At 40.7% G+C, this 24,447-nt stretch overlaps 2 protein-coding genes across 15 annotated transcripts in view; one reads left to right on the top strand and one right to left on the bottom strand.

Annotated features, from left to right (window-relative positions):
• Positions 1–14,207, top strand: part of NRDC (nardilysin convertase) — a 78,573-nt gene extending 64,366 nt beyond the window's left edge. The window contains exons 21-33 of the mRNA XM_015566939.1: positions 722–773; positions 1,697–1,847; positions 4,894–5,021; positions 6,509–6,671; positions 8,431–8,462; positions 8,701–8,839; positions 10,707–10,754; positions 11,042–11,094; positions 11,478–11,561; positions 12,029–12,119; positions 12,392–12,508; positions 13,403–13,492; positions 13,617–14,207. Coding sequence (XP_015422425.1) covers positions 722–773; positions 1,697–1,847; positions 4,894–5,021; positions 6,509–6,671; positions 8,431–8,462; positions 8,701–8,839; positions 10,707–10,754; positions 11,042–11,094; positions 11,478–11,561; positions 12,029–12,119; positions 12,392–12,508; positions 13,403–13,492; positions 13,617–13,814 — 1,346 coding nt within the window. The 3' untranslated portion in view covers positions 13,815–14,207. The remainder of the gene's footprint in view (positions 1–721; positions 774–1,696; positions 1,848–4,893; positions 5,022–6,508; positions 6,672–8,430; positions 8,463–8,700; positions 8,840–10,706; positions 10,755–11,041; positions 11,095–11,477; positions 11,562–12,028; positions 12,120–12,391; positions 12,509–13,402; positions 13,493–13,616) is intronic.
• A 652-nt stretch (positions 14,208–14,859) lies between these two features.
• OSBPL9 (oxysterol binding protein like 9) overlaps positions 14,860–24,447 on the bottom strand; it is a 132,785-nt gene continuing 123,197 nt past the window's right edge. For all 14 annotated transcript variants that reach the window (XM_006768298.2, XM_006768300.2, XM_006768301.2 and 11 more), the window contains 9 exons: positions 22,856–23,027; positions 21,681–21,765; positions 20,922–21,032; positions 20,334–20,397; positions 20,074–20,214; positions 18,242–18,320; positions 17,279–17,370; positions 15,810–15,945; positions 14,860–15,552 (listed from right to left, as the gene is read on the bottom strand). In XM_006768298.2, the coding sequence (XP_006768361.1) occupies positions 15,478–15,552; positions 15,810–15,945; positions 17,279–17,370; positions 18,242–18,320; positions 20,074–20,214; positions 20,334–20,397; positions 20,922–21,032; positions 21,681–21,765; positions 22,856–23,027 (955 nt within the window). In that variant the 3' untranslated portion in view covers positions 14,860–15,477. The remainder of the gene's footprint in view (positions 15,553–15,809; positions 15,946–17,278; positions 17,371–18,241; positions 18,321–20,073; positions 20,215–20,333; positions 20,398–20,921; positions 21,033–21,680; positions 21,766–22,855; positions 23,028–24,447) is intronic.

Below are 24,447 nucleotides of genomic sequence, written 5' to 3'. Positions count from 1 at the left end.
CCTTTCCTCTGTCTCTAAAATCAACAAAAACATATCATCAGGTGAGGATTTTTTTAAAAAATTAAGAATACACTGAAGGAAATTATTCTTAGATACCGGAGCCTCATCCAGCATTACAAATGTGAAATATTCTCTGTATACCCGTCTCCCTCTACCGTTTTGTTTTTCTGAATAGAGGAAGCATAGTATACAGTTAAACAGACTCTAAAATCCTTCAACATGGCAGCCAAAGTGTATTGCTTTTGTTTCTGTTCCGTTGAAGCAAACTGGAATTAAAGACTAAGTGTTCTTGTTTTCTTGAATAGCTTATAAGAGTTTCTAAAAAAATGTTTTTAATATTTATTCAGCTTCCTTGGAAAGGCTCTGCTATAACTTCTTGTGAACATTGGGATTTTTCTCTAATGTTATCGACATGTATACCTCTGCAAACATTTTCCCTGCCTAATGCTATTGATAAATATGAATATTCATAAGTCTCTCTGTATATCTGTCTATATATCTGATCTTCCAATAGATTAAAGTGTGCCTTTTGGTCATTATTTGGAATGGTAAATATTACTTTTTAAAGGACCTCTAAGGATAAAAATGTAATAAGGATTTAAGGATTAGTAGCTTATTTCAGAATTTTTAAAAAGCATGATTTGGGGTATAAATAGCAGATACATAAAATATTTGAGTCCTCTGTTCTTTATTTTCTTATCTATAATTTTTTTGCTTTCAGCATATATTCGTTTTCATCTGATCTCACCTTTGATTCAGAAGTCTGCAGCAAAGTAAGCAATTGTCCTCTTTTCTAGGAAAAATATTTATTATTGAAAGTTATTTTGTTTCATTCTGAATCATTCTATCGTTTTCTCTATCAGTACCTGGGCTATGCTGCTGATTATGGATTTTTTTTGTGCCCAAAACAAATTATTTGTATCAGTAGTAAACATTGAACTGAAACTGTGGCTGCTGCATTTCCAGTGTCCATTTGTGAAACAGGCTGATAGCGTAGACTCATCATAGACTTAGTGGATTGAGGTAGTTCCTTAGAGATTAGTTTGGGTTAGCTTCCAGTCTATAATGAAGACTAGTGGGTCTGTTGATCCTGTATTTAGAGAATGCCAGAGAACCTGATTGTGTATGCTTTGTTCTTAGCAAATTACTTATATATTTATGTAAATAGCTGCGTTGTAGGAGGTCAGAGAGCTTAAAATATTCCTGAAACATAGGAGGTTCTCAGGAAAATATATTATGTTTCTTCCTTAAAACCCAACCTTAAAATGACAACCAGCATTAACATTTATTAATATCTACTTTAAAAAAAGACATTACCTTCATCCTTTCCCCTCAGATTTTTAATTTGTCAATCAGAAAAGTTAGGCCTTAGGAGTAGTCAGAGCCTTTAGGCCAGTTGCCTTTGATGCCTTTTACACTTCCCCACAGTGCAGCATTAATATGACCGTTTCTATGTGTGCATGAGATGAAAAAAATTGGGAAGCACTGCTGAAAATAGTTGTTCTATAATGCTCCTATGAAACTGAGTCCTGGGTAAGCAGTATTTACCTGGAGCTCCATTAGTATATACTTTTACATTCTGGAGAAGTGATTTAACATCTTTGTAAAAGTGAAGTTTCTTATTCTAAATCAAAGCATATATTTTCATGTCTATTTCTTGTCAATTAACAATGACTTTTGCATTTTATATTCTCAGTGTGGTCCTCTTTGATATCTTTGTTAATATTCTCACCCATAACCTTGCGGAACCAGCTTATGAAGCAGATGTGGCACAGCTGGAGTATAAGCTGGTAGCTGGAGAACATGGTTTAATAATTCGAGTGAAAGGATTCAACCACAAACTACCTGTAAGTGCAAGTGCTGTTTTACTCATAGAGAATTTTATTATTTCATATTTATATTTGTTGTCCCTAAAGCACAAAGCATAGAAGCTTGTGCATGGAGTGCTATACATAGAAAAAAATGTTTATTAATTTAACTAGTGGCCTGTTGCACGAAGATTCACGCAATAGGCCTTCCTTCCCCTGGTTGCCGGCACTCAGGCCTCGAGTCTTGGCTTCTCTCCTCCGGCCGCAGCAGCGAGGGTTGGCTTCTCTGCTCAGGCTGCAGCGGAGAAGCCAAGCTTCTTTAATCTTCAGTCGTCTTCAGTCTTTGCTCTGCGTCTGCATATGCAAATTAACCACCATTTTTGTTGGGTTAATTTGCATACTCATCCTGATTGGCTGGTGGGCATAGCAGAGTGACACCAATTTGCATGTTTCTCTTTTATTAGTGTAGATAATGTTTATTGTGTCTTTTTGGCTCTGAGAGCTACTTTAACTTTGGCCACACATAAGAGCAACAGATATTCATTCATTAGTAGCAATGCATGCAACACTGACAGGCACTGACACATTGCCTGACATAGAGTAGAACTCAGATGTTTATGTCCTTTCTTCCTCTTATACTCTATCCCATTGTTTCAAGTATGTGTATTTTGCTTCTTCTAAGTTTATGAACCTTTTAAAAACAGGATCCTGTATCTTATCAGTAGTTTGTCTTTTGGTAAGGAATGTGTTCCAGTGTTGCTTTGTCTAAAACTTCATCAGCAGCAGAAGAAATAATATGGGGTGCTAGCTAAAAGGATTAGATCATTAAATACCAGGAAGGTAATATAATGTACCCAACAACAATTTTATATCTTGACTTTTGGGGTATAAATCAATATAAAATAAGATATAAAACCATATATTAAGGTTTGGGCTCTTGGTTCACACACAAAAAAATCTGGAGGAAAGGACCTGGCAGAGGTTATATCTGTGCAAAGAGGTGATAGCTTCAGTATCTTAGCAGTAATGCGAGAGAATAATACAGTTTTCTTTATACCCTCATCCCCGTCAGTCTCCTCAGGGAACAAATATTGGTCTTAGGAGTACACCATGGAGTATTTTACTTTTGTCAACCTTCAAAGGCCTACATGTAACGTAACTTAAGATCCAAACAGATTAAAGCCTAAACAGAAGAGAGCTTTTCAAAATACAGACCATAGAAAAGTATTTGAGGGTCTTCATTTTATGAAGCTTACCTAGCTTTAATATTAAGACCCGAGATAGAATATAAATATGTAAAACTCGAGACCAGTTTTACCTGAAAATGTAGATGCAAACTTTAAAAAATTTGAAAATTTAAAAAAAAGTAACAAAAAGAATACATCACTATGACCAAATGCTAGGAATACAAAAGGTTGGTGGTTCAGTATTAGGAAGTTGATGAATAAATAACAGTTCGAATGAGAAGCACAACAGATAGACCTCAGAATTTTGTGGGTTTGGTTCTAGACCCCCGCAATCAAGCGAATACTGCAATGGCTACTACATTAAAGTGAAAAAAAATAAAAGAAATAAAGTAAAATCACTTGGAAAAGTAATATTTTTCTTTGCAAATGATATGGTTGTATTCTTAGAAAACCTAAGATGCCACTAAAATTATAAAAATAACTTGTGATATGGCTTGTCACAAGATCAGTATATCCAAATCAATGGCTCTTTTTCCTATAGTAGCAATAACTACTTAGAAATGGATGGAAATATTTATAATATTGAAAAAAACACAATACCTAGGAAGAAAGAAATAAAAAAAAAAATGCCGAACTAGTCTAAAGAAAACTATAAATCTTTTTTGTTGTTGTTAATCCTCACCTGAGAATATTTTTTCTATTGATTTTGTTGTTCTTTTTTTTCTTTTTAATCCTCATCTAAGGAGTTAGAACATTTTTTCCATTGATTTTTAGAGAGAGTGGGAGGGGGGAGGGCGATAAAGGGGAGAGAGAGAGAAAAGAGGGCGAGAGAGAGGAAACATCGATTAGTTGCCTCCTGCTTATGCCCCAGTGGGCCAAGAATCAAGCCTGTAACTGAGGAACATGCCCTTGACTGGGAATCGAACCCAAACCCTGTGGTCTGTGGGTTAACACTCTAACCATTGAGCACCAGCCAGGGCTCTTGATTTTTTTTCTTTTTTTAATCCTCACATCAGGATATTTTTCCATTGATTTTTAGAGAAGGTGAAAGGGAGGGATGGAGCACTAACCGGTTTGGCTCAGTGGATAGAGCGTTGGCCTGTGGACTGAAGGGTCCCAGGTTCGATTTCGGTCAAGGGCATATACCTTGGTTGCGGGCACATCCCTAGTAGGGAGTGTGCAGGAGGCAGCTGATCGATGTTTCTCACCAATGTTTCTAATTCTATCTCTCCCCCTTCCTTTCTGTAAAAAATCAATAAAATATATTTTTTAAAAAGAAAGGGAGGGGTGGAGTGAGAGAGCGAGAGAAACATCAGTGTGAGAGTCATCGATTGGTTGTCTCCTGCACATGCCCCTACTGGGTCTTGGGATCAAACCAGCAACCCAGGTATGTGCCCTTGACAGGAATTGAACCCTTGACCTTTTGGTCTGTGGGCCAACACTCTAACCACTGAGAACACCAGCCAGGGCTATAGATCTTATTGAAGCATATAAAAAAGACTTTAAGGGAGAGAATTACAATGTTTCTGGATAGAACACCTTGACAGAAAGTTGTCATTCCTTGAAAATTAATATGTAATAAGCAATTACTCCCAGTTAAAATCACATTTGGGGGCACTTGGGATATGGATAAAATTATTTTCAAGTTCATATGGAAGAAAGAAATATTTAAGAATACCCATGAAAATTATAAAAATAGAAGAATCATTGCTCCAAATTTGACAGTTATGGAGGATTTTAGTCCCTGGAAATTGAGTCATCAGTACTTATGTCTCCCACAATGCCAATTACCATTTGGGCCCCCGGTAAAAACCAATGGAAAACATCCCCACCATCCAAAAAAACGTAGTGGGTTTCCATGCTTCTCCACTTAAAGTGCCTCTTTCTTTTCTTTTTAGCTACTGTTTCAGCTCATTATTGACTACCTAGCAGAGTTTAATTCCACACCAGCTGTCTTTACAATGATAACTGAGCAGTTGAAGAAGACCTACTTTAACATCCTCATCAAGCCTGAGACTCTGGCCAAGTAGGTACACATGGAATCAGCTTTTATTTTGAAGGCCTGAAAGTATTTGCCTTCCTAGGGGTCAGTTATGGGGGCTGAGGCTATAGTTTTACTTCTAATTTTCAGACTTATTAGAATTGTGCTCTGGTTTAGGAAATCATGCCATGGGGATTATAGGATTTCTAAATCCAGCTAAAGTAGCCATCTGTGAGTAGGACTGAAAGTAGCTCACTGTATTTAATTAGAAGCTGAAGGTTTTAGGGTGTTTTTTTTCCAAAGTATGTAAGTAAATAACAGTTAAAGAAGTTATGGCTTTGTTGTAACTTAGAATTACCTGCTGGTGATATTTTTGTGTTGGGTACTGGAATGAGTAGCTGAGATAAATTACTTAACATATCATTTGTCTGTCTAGCAATTGCAGTTTTCCAGAATTCAGCTAAAGTTCCAGAAAAGAGTTAAAAGACTCTGGACAGTCTGTGTACTAATGCTTAAACCCTCTGCTAATAAGCAGCCCCCTTCGGCCCTCCATCAGAGCCTGTAGTCTATAGGGTACCTTTGTGTGAATCAGGAGAAAGTACCCTCTGGGGGTACCCTCTGTCAGCTTGTGGAGCCTTTATGGGAGGGAGTGAAAAAGTTCCCCTCTGAGCAGGCCCAGCCCTTTATGTACGTGGTTTGCAAGCCCCCACTTTACCTCCTTGCTGGGCATCCGCAAATGGTAAGCAGCACAACCTGATACAGACGTTCTGCCTTTGACAGTAAGAATGAACCCATAAATAACCAAAATTCAAAAACAGTTAAGAGCTGGGCAGGTAATAACTAATTATCTGATTATTAAAACTAATAACCAAATATAAGTTGGAAAGGAGAGTTGTCCAGAACTGTTGAAATGTTGAGAAAAGCCCTGTGTGTGCAGTTACTCCTAAATGCTACTTTATTAAAATGTGGTAAAGTAATAATAATACCTTTTCATTGAAGATTCATTAGGTGCTGGACCTAAGAACTTTATGTATTTATTTCTCACCAAAACCCCATTATTATTTTTCTTGTTTTATAAATGGAGAAATTGAGTCACAAGTGACTTGCCCAAGATAAACAGATTAGTGTGGGGTCAGGGTCAGTCTGATTTTGGCCTACAGCTACTACCTGTTCTATATTGCCACTTCAGTAATAGATATCTATAATGGTGACCTCTAGTAATTAGTAAAATACTAGATTTTTAATCAAAATAGTAATAATTTTAAATTGGTGTGCGACTCATCTGGCAACTTATGTGAAATATTTTATTTTGCAACTGTGACAGATAAAAGTGAGTTGTACCATTGAGCAAATCTGTGTAAAAATTTATGTGTGCAATTTTAAGTGCTTTTTGGTGATTGTTTCCCCATCTTAAATAGTGATAGAAATTATTTCTCTTTAAAATATATCATCTGTAGAAATTTAACCAAATCTCTCTATACCTTCAAGATTCATATCTTACAACAAAACATTTTTTTCTGCCCTCTGTACAGAGACGTGCGGCTTTTAATTCTGGAATATGCCCGCTGGTCTATGATTGACAAGTACCGGGCTTTGATGGATGGCCTTTCCCTTGAGTCTCTGCTGAGCTTTGTCAAAGAGTTCAAATCCCAGCTCTTTGTTGAAGGCCTGGTACAAGGAAATGTCACAAGCACAGTGAGTGTGAGGTGTTCTGTTGCTGTTGGGCAGGTCTGAATGCTTTTGTGGGCTCTGGAATTGCATTAGTTCCTCCCTGAAGCTCTGGGTTTGGCAGACCAGCGTTGTCATAGGCTATTCAGAAGGGAACCTGGCCCCTCTGATGCTGGGCAAGACTTTCTTATGAAGGAGACCCCTGGCAATGGACCAGGACTTTGGATGAAATGGGTCTGGTAAATATACTAGTCTGGTATTGGTTATGTTTGTTGACAGTTATGTAGAGAAACTACAAACAGTTTAGAAATTAAAGTGGGACCTGGGGAGTGGTGAGGGATGTACACACTTATAAGTAAGCAGAACTTGTATGTCAGGCTTATCCTGTAGTAAATAGAGAACCATTGAAGGGTTTAAAAGAAGGTTTGTCATTAAGAAAGACCCAGACAGCCCAGTTAAGTATGATTTCACTTATATGAGGTATCTAGAGTTGTCGAAGTCATAGAAACAGCAGAATGATGGTTACCAGGGTTTGGGAGAGGTAAGAAGAGGGAATTGTTCTATGGGTGTAGTTAAAAAGTTTTGCAAGATGGAAAATTGTGGAGTTCCATTTCACAACACTGAATATACTTAACACTAGAGAACTGTATGTTTAAAAATGGTTAAGAAGGTAAACTTGGTTATGTGTCTTTCCACACGCAAAGTGAAGTGAAAATGATAAAGCTTTAGAGGTTTGGCAAAATAAATGAGTCAGAAGAACTTAAGAAATAATAAGGTAGAGAGGATGGCCAAAACACAGTGACTGATTAGATGTGGGGGGTGAGGGAGAAGGAAAGGATCTAGGATGATGCCCAAATTTCTTGCTGACCCAGTGGGTTTGTGGAGGAGGAGGAACAATAGTAGATTTGAGGGCATATGAGGAGTTTGTTGTGAGATTTTGGTTGGAAATATGTGTGGGACCTTGTGACGAATAGGCCTCTTGTAATCAAGAGTGCATCATTGATTGGGTCTCTTCCTAAACTCTTTGGCTGTTGACTATCTTCTATGGCTTCTCAGTTTCTCAGGACCGGCCCTTTGATGGAATATACATATAAATGCCCACTCTTGAGTTTGGCTGCTTTCTTCTCACTCCTCTATGTCTTTATCCCACACCCTTATCCAGCCTTAGTTTCTGTCCTGTTCACAGAAAGAAGTTTAAAAGCCTCAACTCACATAGAAGAGCAGGAACAGTTGCCTGCTTCTCTGAGCAGTGGTAGTATTGGGCAGGGCCTTTGGCCCCGAGGACTTAGTACCATGTCTTGCCCCAGGTAGAAATCACTTTAGAAATGGGCCTACCCCTCCACTAATCCCTCCTTTTGTTGGTTAAAAAAACAAGTTTTGAGAGGAGGAGGGGATGCATTCACTTAGGATTATGCTGTTGCTCACTCTGTGCCAGGCTCCAGGTTTCTAAAGCATAGTTACAGTTGTCAGAGGACACAGAATATTGGGGTAAACTGAGCAGTTAGTTTGATCCAGTGGGGAAAGTGTCACAGTGTACAGGTAAGCAGAGTGCCAAGGAATTGTTCAATTTAGAGCCACTTAGTGTTCAATGGACATATATTAAGTCAGTGAATGATGAGCCCAATCAATGAATGACTTACCCAGCAGTTTGGGTGACAGACTGTAACTGCTTTCCTAATGTTATCCAGGGCTTCCCAAGAGATTAGAATATGGGTATTAGTTGGTTCTGGGTGAAATTAATGTCAAGAGAGCCTACTGCAGTTATTTCTTCTCTTTTGCCTCCTAGGACTCTATGGATTTCCTGAAATATGTTACTGAGTGAGTATTAGTTTGAGTTTTCTCTTTGGGAGTTATGTGTTCTTACCAACAGGAGGGCACTACTCAATTGTTACTAAATCACTGTGGACATAATTCTTGTGGTAGGTTTTCTTGAGGCTAGTTATATAAACAAAGCACTTCAGAAGGGATTGTGGAAAGCCTGACCTCTTTTTCAGTTTTGGGGTGGGGTAAGAGGGTAAAGACACTGCCTCAGTGACCCACACTGATTCTTTTGCAGGAAGCTGAACTTCATGCCTCTGGAGCAGGAGATGTCTGTGCAGTTCCAGGTGGTAGAACTGCCCAGTGGTCACCACATATGCAAAGTGAGAGCTCTGAACAAGGGTGATGCCAACTCTGAAGTCACTGTGTACTACCAGGTCAGTTTGCTCCTTGCACAGCCATCCTCATGGCTAAGTACCTTTAAGGCATTAAAGCCTGGGGGAGTAGTGACCCTCTGACCTCCCAGGCCTTCTGTAGTTTTGTGCTTGGGGTCATTTGTTTTCTTGAAGCAACAACAATTAAAAATTGCTCAGTAAAATGAACCCCTGCCAGTAAAATGAACCCCTTTTAAACCACAGTGCTTCATGAATTACCCAAGTACTAGTCCAGAGGACAAAGTGTGGTTGGAAATTCCCGTACATTCCGCTGACAGAACCCCAAGCAATAGGAGGACATTTGTTAAAAGGATGATTTTTAACATTAGACAAAAGTAAACATAACTATGTAATCAGTATACAGCAAACAGAAAGATTACCAGAATTATAATTGAAGGTTTCAAAGCACCTGACAGATAGGATTTATCACCTCTATTTTATGAATGATGAATCTGAGGTCCAGACTCCCTTACTTCTGAGGTCATGTCAGCTGGGGCTTGAACACAAATCCTGTGTTCTTTCCACACCATTCTGGAGAGGTCAGATGGGACTTAAAGAACTTTGCAACAATCTCAGTTGGCCCATAGCCTTTGTTTAGTGCCACTCAGTTCCAGGACTATGGGGACCTGTGCCTATCTAGTTTGATCTCAGACTTCTCCAACTTTTATAGCTGCTATTGTGGTCCTGGGTCCCCTGCATGAGGAAGTCTCTTCTTTGCCAGGCCTTCTGAAGACCTCTGCTCTGGGCTTTGGGCATGGCTGCATGGTCTTACTTTCTTTGTCCTTTCATTGCAGTTTTGGCCCTGAACCTGAGTTTTTCCCTAGAGGCCCAGCTTGTCCATAGAGCCAATCTCCCTTTGGCTGTAGTTACCTGAGTTTCCCCCCAGGTTTTAAACTTATTTGAAGGTGAAATGTCCACCATGTCCCAGCTTCATAAATGGTATGGCCTCTCCCTGCTTAGCCTTGTCCACATTTCCAATGCTTGACTGCTCAGAACCCAGAGTAACCTCTCCAGTTTTAGGTAGAATTTGTAAGCACCTCTATTGAGGTACTTTCCATCGATCACTTCTTACTACCAGCTTCTAACAGACTGCCTCCTTTACAGAACCACTTCCTTCCTCACAGAGGGCATTTTGAACAGGAAATTAAATTTTGACTAGTTTTATTGCAGTCCTTCTAGAGGCAAACCAGAAATCTTATTGCTGACTAAACAGGGCTTGCAGGGAACACTCGCTTTATAAAGTCTTTTCTCTGTGAAGGGGGAAGGGTAGAAATGAGTCTGTCAGAGGAGCCTACAAGAGCCTGACAGGGGGATGCACTAGCAAAATCACTGCTTGTTGGCCTCTTGCCCTCTTTTATTCTAACCACATTATTTTGCCAGTTTCCAGGACAGCCAGGATGTGGCATCTGCTAGGCATTTTCATCAATTGGTATGGGTGCCTAGGCATGCCTGCTAAGCTCCTGTTCACGTCTTTTTCACGTGAGGAATAGGTCGTTACCCTTCACTGGTACCCAGACATTTCTTGCTCTCCTTAGCACAGTACTTGTTTTTAGATTGTGTCCTCTAGGTCCTTGGCAGGAGCTGGCAGATAGGGATTATCGGACTTTCCTCTATGCCTACCCTGCAGTTCTGTCCTAGGGCTAAGAATACAAATGAGCACGCATGAATCCTATCCTCACAGACTTTCTGACAGGAAGACAGATATATAACAAAATTGTGGAAAGTATGGCAGTAGAGGGTATGATCAACTTTCTTTGGGGGATGAAAAGAATGGGATGGACACATGAATAAATGGTTGCCAAGAATAGCTGATTAAAACACCCTGCAAGCCATTGGATTTTCAGTTGGTCTGACCAACTTCTCCTTTCAGTCAGGTACCAGGAGTTTGAAAGAATACACTCTTATGGAGCTGCTTGTGGTAAGTTGTATAAAAGAGTTAAGGAGCCCCAGACCCACAGAGGACTGACCTTTTTGCCTAGCGGTAGGGACTTAGGAATTGTCAGAGACCTATGGTTGGAAGGTGAGATGGTTATTTAGTATTCTCACCAGTATGATCATGGAGAGAGGGGACTGGGCAATTTAGGAAGAAGGCAGTAAGGGAGGCTGGACTTTGGGGGTGTATGAAACATTTGTGGGGGGGGGGGGAGAAATGGAGGTTTCTCGGTTAGGAGGAGTTGGGCTGATGGGTAGTATGTTGAATTACAGATGCACATGGAAGAGCCTTGTTTTGACTTCCTTCGAACCAAGCAGACCCTTGGGTAAGTCTGCTGGCAAGAGCACTGAGCTCAAATAAGGGCCTGGGGCTTACTTTGCAGGCTGAAATTTCAAATATCCTGACTGAGCTGTCTCTCAGAGCTCTTTGGCCCTTCCATGTCTACTTAGAGTCATACCTACTGGTCAAAACTTCTGGAATTTGCATCTTGGACTATCATTGGGTTTTCAGTTTGGTCACATTTCAAAATTAGCAAGAGAACAAGCTAGCCTGTGGTCCTGTAACCTGAGAATGAAATAGATGTATACATCTTTCTGGATCTCGAGGTTCAGTAAAGATGTGCAGAAACCCTTCCTTCATCTCTAGTGTTTCTGAGGACAGGGCCCAGGTGACCAGCTGACCTCATAAAACTTTTTGCTTTGGCTGTAGGTACCATGTCTACCCTACCTGTAGGAACACATCTGGGATTCTAGGATTCTCTGTCACTGTGGGGACTCAGGCAACCAAATACAAGTGAGTAAGCAAACTATTATTATTGGCATGGAGAGCAAGGGCTACAGATAAACCTCAGACCACTCTAAGTCACAGCTGCAGGGGGTGGGGGTTGCAGAGTGATTGGTATAGATGGCCTGATCCAGGACTGATCAATGGTTCCTATTAGGGTTTGACTCAAGTCCTGTGGTCACCGTACAGGGCTTGCCAGTGTTTGTCTTCAGGTAGATCTAAAGACAAAAGGCAAAGGTACTGGCCTTAATGCTAGAACCAAGGTACAAGGCCTTGTTGGTTCTCAGCTTTGGAATGGCCAAGCATAGGTCACTGCTTCAGTATGAGGATACCAGGAAAATGGGCCAGAGTTGGGGGTAGGATTCTTTCCATTCATTTCCCTCCCTCCATTTAAGGGAGTGCTGAGGAGGACTGGGAAGAAAACACTTCAGCCTCTTTCCGAGACAGGGTTTCTAATGACTTTTGTTTTGTTTCAGCTCTGAAGTTGTTGATAAAAAGATAGAAGAGTTTCTTTCTAGCTTTGAGGAAAAGATTGAAAACCTTACTGAGGATGCATTCAACACCCAGGTGATTGAGCTGGCCTGGTTTTTTGTTTCTTGGCCCAGACAAGCCCTCAAGACAACTGGACACCAGCCTTAGCTTTGCCGGCCAGTTTTGGAGCATTGTAGTCCCACCTTAACTTGACCATGTATTCTTAGCTTCGTTCCTCTGCATCATGCTATCAGGTCCTAAGTGAAGGGACCATAGCGCGTCCATCACAAGTCATACGGGACAGGGCCTAGTATGTTCTGGAGGCACCAGTGTGATGCTATGCCTGAAGACCTCTTTTTTGGTAACAGGTCACAGCCCTGATCAAGCTGAAGGAGTGCGAGGATACCCACCTTGGGGAGGAGGTGGATAGGAACTGGAACGAAGTGGTGACACAGCAGTATCTCTTTGACCGCCTTGTCCATGAGGTAATAGCATGGTTCTCTGAATAAGACTGCCCTCACAGGGACAGTCTTATTCCAAACACATTGGTATTGGGTGGAAGAGACCCCTGAGGCGCTCACACCAGGCCTAGTTCCTTACTTGCTCATTGCTTGATTAGTTTCCAGACTGGCCTAACATCTTAGGTGGCCAAGTGCGCAGGATGCTAATCCTTACCTACAACCCCCAACCAATTTGAATTAGAACAGATTCATTTGTTTTATATATTGAGGTTCACTTTAAGATTTGTGAGGGGGGAAAAGTGTTCTGCTATTTAAAGAAAATTTAAAACTTTGATCTTTATGAACATAGAGTTTCTCCTCCAGACAGGATTCTTGGTGTAAGTCTTTTGACAAAGTAGGAAAATCCACAAAGAGTTTCTCCTCCAGACAGGATTCTTGGTGTAAGTCTTTTGACAAAGTAGGAAAATCCACAAAAAGAGCTCTGTGTGCCGCAGTCCAGTCTCTCGGATAATATAACCCTTGTGGTGAATTACCAAAGGACACTGAGGCAGAGGTTTAACAAGAAGCTCTTAAGGCACTACAGGTTTCCTGTTAGAAGCAGAGCAGATAAAGTTCTCTACCTATTTCAATAGTTACTTGTATTTTTCTCATTAGAGTATACAGTTACTATGTACCCAAGAGTTTGGCTTAGTGTGTTACTCAGCTATAATTACAGTATCTGCTATCCTTTCTTGCTTATGAAACCTTAAAATGTGCAGCTAAAGCTCATTTTTATCCTATTCTGGAAGGTTAGGGGCAAGCCAAAACTTGATGTGTTCAGACCAAGGAAGTCTGCCAGGTGTTACGTTTAAGATCTTTCAAGAAAATGTATTGCTAGTCTTTTATAGCTTTCTTTCCTATCTTTCCTTCCTTTAAAAGATTGAAGCACTGAAGTCCTTCTCAAAATCAGACCTGGTCAATTGGTTCAAGGCTCACAGAGGCCCAGGAAGTAAAATGCTTAGTGTTCATGTGAGTACGGTTGTCATGTAGCCATTATTATTCACTGAGTTTTTGCTGGTACCAGAGATCCTAACAGGTCTTTGTCTAAATCTGGTCGGCCTATTTCTCATCTCAAATCTTTGGCTTCTTCCAGGTTGTTGGATTTGGGAAGTATGAGCTGGAAGAGGATGGCACTCCTCATGGTGAAGATTCAAACTCTTCTTGTGAACCGATGCAGCTAACCTACCTGCCAACCTCTCCTCTGCTGACAGATTCTACCATTCCCATTACTGATATCAGGGCTTTCACATCAACACTTAACCTTCTCCCCTACCATAAAATAGTCAAATAAACTGCAGTCTCGTTGGCCTGAACGAAACATTGTGTATTTAAAATGTGTATTTTATGAAGTTATACTACTATGGCCTTAGGGCCCCCATTGAATTTTTGCACTGGCATCATAGAATTTGATTTACTCCCCACCCCTTCTGTGGTGACTAACAAAACGGGTTACGGTAGCAGCTGGCAGAGAGAAATCAGCAGGGTGGCCAAAAAGCTTATAGGAGCAGTTTGAGAAGCCCTGGCACCTGGTTCTCTCAGACTGAGAATCCAGTTCTGTATGACAGCCCTGTGTAACCCATGTCTTATTAGTACCTAAATGTTAGGTGCTAATACCAATACCTAAATGATGTTGTTGTTTTTAATGTATTTTTAAATAAAGATAGTTCTGTATTACCCTTCAGAATGAGGCATTTCTGCTGTGGCATTCTTATTTCAGTGTGGGGTACAGATATAAACTTTCCCCAAACCCTCTTAGGCAAGCATGTCAAACTCAAAATGAGGCCTGTGCGCCCCGAGTTTGACATGCTTGCTCTAAGGCAGTGGTTCTCGACCTTCCTAATGCCGTGACCCCCCAACCATAAAATTATTTTCGTTGCTACTTCATAACTGTAATTTTGCTACTGTTACGAATCGTAATGTAAATATCTGATATGCAGGATGTATTGTCATTGTTATAAATTGAACATAATTAAAGCATAGTGATTAATCACAAAAACAATATGTAATTATATATGTGTTTTCCAATGGTCTTAGGCGACCCGTGAAAGGCATTCGACCCCCAACGGGGTCGCGACCCACAGGTTGAGAACCGCTGCTCTAAGGCAATAAAATATTTTTGAATAAAATGTTAGTAGTCCTATATGTGCTACATGAGAGTTCGATGAGGATTTGGTCAGGGGTAGAGACAGAACACCAAGTGTAAGGGAGTGGTGAGGGCCAGGAAGGCCCTCCATTATTATAGGAGAGTCCTTGTGAAAAGCTAATTCCTGTATTAAAAGTTGCCAAATAAATGCCTCCAAGTTTAACCATAAAGATAATAAACGAAACACATTTAAAAAAGGTTGGAAAAAGTACTTTATGAAGCCTTCAGAAGCACTGAGTATAATTAAACAGTAACTCAGAGTTAGATACAATTCCAAAATAAAAGCTATTGTAGGAGAGACCATGAAATTTCCTAATACTTGATTTTAATACATTGCGCTAAATTTCTAAAACTCAGAGGAACCAATATTTACAGATGGAGTATTTATGAAAAATCTGGCATCAGGTATATATGTGTATGTATGTGTATGTATATATATGTATATATATCCCAAGATTATATGAACTAAGAAACAGATGGTGTATTATCTCAACAGCAGTACTAGAGTGCAGAGTTTGAGACTGGGAGTTTTAAATGCTTTTCAAAGCCTGGGGTTTGGAAAAGGAGCAGACATGTTGTTTTCAAAACCTGAAGTTTTTCTCAGGACTGAAGTCAAAATTGTAACTGCCACAAAAGAGGAAAAAGAGAAGCTTTTCTCGCTTTAATTGTTCATCTGCATCAGAAAGTCCAGTATCCCTGAGATAGGAACCACTGCAATAAGAAGGGAGTAAGTATGTTCTCCCAAAGGAAGACTGTTGCTTAATTATGCCTACTGCCCTGGTTTTCAGGTGTAAACTTTGCATTTCCCAACCTAATGCTTGGCAGCACCAAGACGTTTCAGTAATGGTTCATCGTAAACCCAACATTCTCCATCTTCATGAAATAACTGTGAAAGAAAGAGGGAGAATTCAGTTACACATTTATGTACTTATATAGTATCATACTTTTTATTATTTTATGTCTGTCCCATTACACTAAATGAGTTTCATGCAGGGACCTGGGCTCATCTTGTTCATCAGCATGCTTGCTTAAAACAGTGTTTGGAACTTCAACATTCATTGAAATGAATGAATGAGTTACAGCTCAGCATACAGGAGCAGTAGCAGTTGGGAGGTTGGGGCAGGTTCCCCAGAGCACGCTTACCCTCGTCTCCCATTGAATTTCCTTCTCCTTCCTTTCTCGGGCTTCTGCTCTTTGCCTTTCTTCAAGTCTGTGCTTGGCTTCAGTTGCTGCATCAATATCTCTGATTTTTAAGTTGAAAGTGACATCTTTCCAAAGACTAAAAAAAAGAAGTAAAGGTGCTAAGTACTAGATGGACATAATTATGAGCAATCTTGAGAATGAAATGCAAGTCTATAGCTACCCTTAAGTGCCATCGTTCACAGACTAAAGATTCTTAAACTGGCACCAGGGCACTGGGGTAAAGATCAGAAAAATAGACTTGGAAGATTCCACTGCTAGTTTTTCAAAGGAGGAAATAAAGGATGGGCAGAAAGCTGGATATATGGTAGGGACAACAGAGGAGAAAGAAAAGTGAGAACTGAGACCTGGGATTCTATTTCTGACTCTACATCTAATTAGCTATGCAACTTTGGTGATGTCGGTTCACCTCTCAAGGGCTTGAGTGTCGTCCTTTATTATAAAACAAAAGGATTAGAACAGAGGAGCTGAGAAGTTCCGTTTCAGAAAAGCTCCCTTGGAGAAACAGTGTAAATAGAGAATGAGAGTCAAGTGCAGAGGCTTAAAGGGGTAAGCTTCCTCTCAAGGCCTGGAAGGTGATAACTGGACAGGTCTGGTCCAAACATGTTACTTTACAAGTGAAGACTCCTAGGGACTAGAAAAGTGTCCACGCCTAAGATCCCCTTGTGGTGAGTAGCAGAGCATATATTTCCATGTTTCCACTTATGTAACTGAGCAGATTATTAACAAGTTAGTGACAAGAAGTAGGAGTAATGATTTGTAAGGCCCCCTACCTTCACTTATGAATCCCCTAATACACTAAACAAAGAACTTTAGTGCATAATTCCTCATACCACTAAAAGATCCTGATTTTATTGGGAAAGGAAAAAATGATGTTTGAGTTTACTGGAAAAGTGAATACCAAATAGGCATTAAGGAATAACTGATTTTCTTAAAGCGTGATAATGATACTTCGTGGGGTTTTTTTTGTTTGTTTTTTGTTTTTTTTCTTATGTCATTAGAGAGATATATGCTGAAATACTTAGGGATGAAAAATTTAATAAAGGTTCTTGCAAATAAAAGACCTGAAGGTGTTTGGCTACACATCTCTCAGTTGGGACCTCACTGCCATCTCTTCTAAACCACAAAGAGGGTGGTAAGCCAACACACTCTGTGTACTTACTATATGTCAAGTATCATAATATGCTACAAACATGTCATCTCATTTATTCCTCACAACTCTGAAGCGGTTCTCATTTCAGGTAAAAAGGCAGAGAGGCAAGCTTACAAGTCTTCGTTACAAAATCATAAGTGGTAGAGCTTGTATGAATCTAAGCATTCAAACTTGGTCTGTGCCCTTACACTCTGCTCTACTGTCTCCATAACCCAGTCCTGCAGCTATACCTAGTCAATCAACAGCTCTATCTCCTTACCAGCGAGATTCATACTCATTCTGATCTTCCAACTTCCTCACTTTCTTCTTGATTATAGGCAACTTCTTGGTATCTATAAAAACTGCATTTTCCTAGGAAACAGAAGAGGTAGGTATTTTATTGTTCGTCCTATTCTAAGAAGAGTCAACTCTTCCTAGAAGATTTCAATAGATGTTATAATCAAATCCCACATATTGAGAAAGACAGTGAGTTTCATCAGCAATCTTCAGCCTTAAAATATAGTCTTGTCTTAGGACTTAGTAGAGGCTCAATTCAATAAACATTTTCAATGTGACCAGATGCCACATTCTCAGGATGTAATCTCTTGGAGAGCTAGACCCCAAAACAACTAATACTAATGATAAGTATACTGAAGTGCTTTTTACAAATCCAAAATCCACTTCACTGACTCCTGTTAATCTCACACCACCTTCCCTACCTTAATTAGGTACCATTTGCAAGTTCCCTGAGGGCAAGGACTATCTTACTCATTTCTGTATCCCTGGTGCCAGGCACTCAATACATTTCTTATACAAAATCAAACTGCACATAAACACAAATTAGTTCAGCACTTCATTTTATAAACATATCACACATTCTAATGATATAGGTAACATTTACTGGGTGCTTTACTATATGCCAAGCATTTTTTAACATACATTTTTTCTTTTTAAAAATTTCATTAGAAATATTTTTTCAATTTGTTTACATTCAGTATTGTGCTGTATTAGTTTCAGGTGTACAGCATAAAACATACTTATTCTTGAATGTTTTGAGAGGAAAGTCAAATCATTCTACTACCTTTACTGCTGGGGAAGAGGTGGGGAAAGGAAAAGGCTTGCCCTGAAGGGATGGCATTAAAGTTGGCCTCAAGGGTTCAATTTCCAGATGAAGGAAGCCAGAGTAAAGGATAGGCTACGATTCAATGTAGCCTGAAACAAGTGGCAAAATATAGCTTCTTACCCCTGTTGCATATTTTGCATACATGACACCATTCCATTCCCCTTCAATTGAACAAAAGGACTTCTTGTCATTTGGAGAACTAAACAGAAAAGAAACATTTGTGTCAGACTCAAGTTGAAAATTGCCAAAGAATCTGGTCAGGGTGACCTACCTACACAGAGCAGAACACAGAAGAGCAACTGTGAAGTCTTTGGTAAAGCAGCTTAACAGGACTGGATTTCCCAGTCAAAAGTAAGAACCAGATGGGCCCTGAGCTAATGATAACAGCAGACTACGGGGCAAGCCCTGCCCTCAGGCTGTTCACAGCCTAGTGGGGAGAAACAACACCATAAACTCTGGGTGGTAAGTGCTGTGCGGAGTTATGTGAGCACTGAAGTTCAAGGGCAAAATTGCTGGGATGAAGGTCAGGGAAGGTTTTGCTTATGCCAGAAACCATTCAACCTGAGGCTGAAAGGGACCTCTGCGTCAAACAGTTTGACCTCTTTACCTGACAAGGATCCCTTTCTCAAAGGTCCCAAGAGGCCTCTACTTAGACATGGTAATGACATGTATGGCAGGTATGGAATTTGGAAAGATAAGCATCACAGCAAAGGACAAGTTAGGAGGGGCAAGGCAAAGGCTAGAAGGAGTCTAAGAGGTCCAGAGAGAGAAATACACAGGGTAGAGGGATGAAGCTTTTATCATTGGACCAAAACCTAAGTTTCCTCTGTGACTTAGGGGCTTTGAGGAAGGGGTACAAATGAAAAAGAAAAACCCATAGGACCCCAGGTTTAGGTCACTGTGCAGTGGTTCTCAAAGTGTGGTCTGGCAACCCCCTTGGGGTTCCCAAGATCCTCTTAGATCAAAACTACTTTTGAACACTAAGATGTTATTTGCCTTTTCCACTCTAATTTTCCCTCAAGTGTGGAGTGTTTCCCAGAGGCCATGTAATATGTAGCAACCAACTAACTGCAAGTAAGTAGGAGAATCCAGTTGTCCTCAGTCATGTACCACTTGACGAAGGGATGGATATGTTCTGAGAAATCGGTCTTTAGGCAATTTCGTTCTTGTGCAAACATGATTAGAATGCACTTACACAAGCCTAGGTGGCACAGCCTACGACACCTCGGCTGTATGGTATGGCCTATTGCTCTTAGGCTACAAGCCTGCACAGCACATTACTGCACAAAACAAAAGATTAAACCAGGGGTGGGAACTTCTTTTCTGCCAAGGGCCATTTGGATATTTATAACATCATTTGTGGGCCATACAAAATTATCAGCTTAAAAATTAGCCTGCTATTTGGTCAAACATCTAATTAACTCACACCTAATGCCTTGGCAGGGCCAGACCAAATGATTTCAAGGGCCTTACATGGCTCCAGGGATGGATGGTCCCCACCCCTGCCCTAGAGTATCAAACAAAATCAAGCCAAGATGTGACAGTTACTGTTTTCCCCCAGAAAGGCACACAAAAAAGAATGTGACTTCTAGACACTCAAGTGGGAGTCAGTCTACTGCATGGGCTAGCTCATAGTCCTATCTGGCCACAGTGAGTCAAGAATCCATGGGCTGGGTTTGCTAATCATCTAGGAAAGACCCCTTTCTGTTCCCCATTTGCAAGTCGGGTTTGTAGGAAGGAATTCCCACCAGTGACCTGATCTTTCTGAACCTGTATTTTAGGGCTCCTTTTGAAAATGGGATTTTAAGAAGAGAAATGACACACAAGATGTGAAATATGTTTACAAAGACAGAACCATTAAAATGGTCAATTCCTAACAGACATTATCATTCAAGACAAAAGGAAAAGTATTTCAGAGAAGAGCACTCACGCAGAAAAATCAAAATACCTACAAAATCTCAGCAGTAATTCTGTGCTTCTTGCCCCCATAGAAAGGTTTCGTGTGGAAGACAATATTTGCACTATAGCCAGTTTTGGAACAATTGATATTGCATTCTCCACCTAGTTCCACCCAGGGCACTGTGAGGATAGACCTGCAAAATCGAAAGTTTTCAGGTAAGGCTGGCAATTCAGACGAAAGAGAGAGGCATAGCTTAAGAATCAGCAGGGTTGTTGCTCGCTGATCAGAAGAAATGGATGCAGCTCTACTTGCCTTCCATAACCATTGGGGAATGTGAGGATGTAATGTTCATCATGGTCTAGACACGAGACACAGCCTATGGAGAGAAGGGATAGGAACTCTGATGACTAGTGTCACCTGGCCATAAGGTCTTGTTGTCTGATTGATGGATTCTCCATTCAATTTAGGGAAAAACAAGCTCGCACCCCACCACTGCTTTCACCCAAAATAAATGTGCTTACATGCAAATAATGACAGCCAGTCTGGCTTTCTGGGGCCATTTCCTCTCACTTAGACCCATGGTCGGCAAACCACGGCTCGCGAGCCACATGTGGCTCTTTGGCCCCTTGAATGTGGCTCTTCCACAAAATACCACGTGCGGGTGCGCATGTACAGTGCGATTGAAACTTTGTGGCCCATGCAAAGAAGTTGGTATTTTGTGGAAGAGCTGGAATTTTGTGGAAGAGCCACTCAAGGGGCCAAAGAGCCGCATGTGGCTCTCGAGCCGCGGTTTGCCGAGCTGCAGTTTACCGACCACTGACTTAGACAATTGCCCAGCACCCATTAGAATGACATAAATTTCTATTAACATGGGAGTCCACCCCATGCCCAAAGACTTACCCTGCCCTATGTTGTGCACCCCAATTGACATTCCAAGGAATTTTGATTTGGTCCAGATATGAGCATTGAATTGTATCTTCTTGTTAAAACACTCAGCATAAAAGGCTGAAACTATAGAAATTATTTTAAATTAGTGTACTGTGTAATTATACCCACCTCTCCAACTCCCTTAACTTGGGGAAAGAACTGACTCCTTGAGGAAAATCCTTTAATCCTCTAAGAACTGCCTTTTATACCGTTTTCCCCAAATCTAACATTCATTTGGGGTCATGTGGGCAGAAATTTTCCTGAACCATGAGACGATGGCCAATCCTGGAGGCTTAAAATCAAAAGGTCTGCCTGTTCTTCTGGTCAGTAAGCTTGTCTCTCTTAGCCCTAGCTGGGCCCATCAGTATTACCACTGCACTGAGCAAATAAGACACTGAGGAGATGTGGTCTCTCCCTGATTTCAGGAACATACTGAGCAGAAACTACAACTCATTTAAATAAATTGTCTCAAAGTTGCTGAGGTCTCTACAGTACAGCTATTATGTGTAATGACTTTAGAAGCATTAAAGTTTATCTGGAAAATAATATTGAAGCTAATAGTCTTTGGAACTTATACAAGGAACAGATAAGAGCCTATCCTCACAGGACTGGGAAGACACAGGCAGCCATAAAACAAGACAGTAGTGATCTCGCCTATGAGCTTTTCATGACCCTTTTTTGCCAGCATGGTTTCAAGTGGATGTTGCAGAAGAGCTAAGCTCTGTGACTTACTGGGTGGATGATGGGAAACCTGCTCAGCCACGAAAGTTACACTGTTTTTGGAAACTCCGGGAACTGGTCCTTCTGAAACGAGCTCCTGCAAGCAAATATAACATCATTTTCTTTTGACGTGGAAACACAAATGACACTGCAGAGACGCTAATGAAGGAATCTCTCCTTTCCTCGGTGGTTACTGCTCCCCCTCTACACAAAGCACCTGGCCCAATGTCATCACGGCGCTGAATCACACAGCTGGAATAAGGACAGACATGTGACTGCCTCTGTCTTCAGAAAGAACTAATGTGACGTGTCGCCTGGAGAGGGAAAGATCTGGAGAGTTATGTCTCTGAGACTATTATGTGCCAGGCGCTGTGGGCCAGGGGATTTGTTCCTCATCCCTAGAGACCTTTTACTTTATTTTGAATCTTCCTTGCTGGTCGTCTTCCTCAAAGCAACCTCTAAGTGCTGGGAGCCCTGGGCTCGGGTCTGAGTCACCTACAACTCTGCTCTGTGCTAGCTACCTAATGTCTCCGAAAGCACCATCTCCACTCTAGATCACTCCCTTGAACTCCAGACTCTTAAATTCTAACTCCCAACTGACAGCTACACTCACATGTCTAACAGATCACTCATACTTGATGTTTCAAATTTGAGTTCCTGATCTTTCCTCCCCCAAATCCAATCTTTTCCTTCTTAATAAATAGCACCAATCAACTGCTAAAGCCCCAAATGCAAGGATTCATCTCTGTCCCCTTTCCCTTACCTCCCCCCAGTCCATCTATCAGTTCTAACTCCAAAATACAGCTCGCATCAACCATGTCTCTCCTGGAATAATGGCCAAGACCTCAACGGTCTCCTTGCCTCTATTTTGCCCTTTCTAATTTATTTTTTCCTAAAATCATTAAAAGATCTTTTCAAAACAAAAAATGACATCCTGATAAGCCATAAAATCATCATTATGGCCCACGAGGCCTTGCATGATCTGATTTCTAAATCTCTATCTTTATCTCATGCCCCTCTTTCCCATTGCTCATTATATTCAAAATATGCTGATCCAACAGCACAATTCTATGGGTGGTGAGCATCTTCTGATCATTACCTGTATAACTGTTATCTATCTCCAAATAAAACGAAATCCTGATCAGTACACAACTGAAGATAATTAAAAACACCAGTGCAGAACTCACCGTGTTCTCCTCAGTATCGTTTGGTAATGTCCAGTGACACTGAAAGATCTCACCCAAAATGGGATTGTATGGCTTTTTGGCAACCGATCCTCTCCTTCCCGCATGGAAGGCCGAGAGGTACCATTTCACAACCTGAACCATTCGGTCTCTGGCATCCTTTTGGTCACTGATGCTGAAAGGGAGAAAGTCAACATTTGTGTTTTGCTTTCTGACAGGATGCAAGCTGATGCAGCAACCCTCAGCATGGCCCACCCTGAGACACACTGAGGACCTAGGACCAGGAGTTATCTCAGTTTCCTTTTAAAACTGAGGTATAACAGAGATAATTAAACACACTGGTCGTAAGCTTGTGGTTTGGTGACTTAGATGTGTAATCCATTTAATCAGTCACCATACAGGACATTTCCATTCCCCCCGTTTCCTTATCCCCCCTTTCCAAGCAATCTCCACCCCTCACCCTGAGGCAAACACTGTTTCTGGTTTCTAGTACCACAGGTTCGTTTCCTTGTTCCAGAACTTCATATAAGTGCACTGCTTAATTGCCAAATAGTTGGAGATTTTCTAGATGTATTTGTGTTATTGATTTCTGATTTAATTCTTTCATGCTCAAAGAGAATATACTCTGTATGGTTCCAATGATTTAAAATTTATTGCATCTTCCCAGTACATGGTATATCTTGATGAATGTTCCATGTGTACTTGAAAAACTGTGTTATACAAATTGATAGTGTCCAGAAGGTGAACCAGGTCGAGCTGATAGGTAATGCTGTTTGACTCTCCTATAGCCTTACAGTTTTCTTGGGGGTGAGATGGGGCAGTGCATGCAGGCAGTGCATACTGTTCAGTCAGTTCCTGAGAAATTTCCAACCACAATCGTGCACTTGTCTATTATCCCCTTCAGTTTAGTCAATTTTTGCTGAATGTATTTCGAAGCTGTGTTACTAGGGACATATGCATTTAGGATTCTTATTTATTCTTGATAAATTGACCTTTTCTTAATCATATGAAATATCCCTATTTGTCTCTGGCAATATTTGTCTTAAAAACTCTTCTTTGTCTGATACTAATACAAGCGACACCAGCTTTGTTATATGTGTTTTGCATAGGTCTTTGTCCATCCTTCTACTTCATATTTAAAATTTCTTGCTCGCAAATAGCATAGATGGATCTTGCTTTTTTTTTATCCAGTCTGAAAATCACTCTTAAATGGAGTATGCATGCTATTTATATTTAGTGTCACTAATGATAAAGCTGGGTTTAACCCTATCATCTAGTATAGAATTTGTTTTCTATTTGTCCCCTTTGTGACTTGTTCCATTACTTCCTTTTTGGGATTTAGTATTTTTAGAATTCCACTTAATCTTTTTTTTTGTTTTGTTTTGTTTTTAATATATTTTTTATTGATTAAGAAATTACATATGTGTCCTTGTCCCCACGTTACCCTCTACCCCCCCCGCTCTTGCCCTCCCCCCCCGTTGTCCGGGTCCCTTGGTTAGGCCTCTATGCCTGCATGTAAGTTCTTTGGTTGCTCTTTCCCCCTTACCCCCCCCCTCCCCTACCCTCCCTCAGTCCCTGTTTTCAAAGTATTTCTG

Source organism: Myotis davidii, unplaced genomic scaffold (assembly GCF_000327345.1).
Source record: "Myotis davidii unplaced genomic scaffold, ASM32734v1 scaffold79, whole genome shotgun sequence".
In the NCBI taxonomy this organism is placed as follows: domain Eukaryota; kingdom Metazoa; phylum Chordata; class Mammalia; order Chiroptera; family Vespertilionidae; genus Myotis; species Myotis davidii.
The sequence above is the reverse complement of the archived record's forward strand: the minus strand, read 5'-3'. Positions and strand labels throughout refer to the sequence as shown.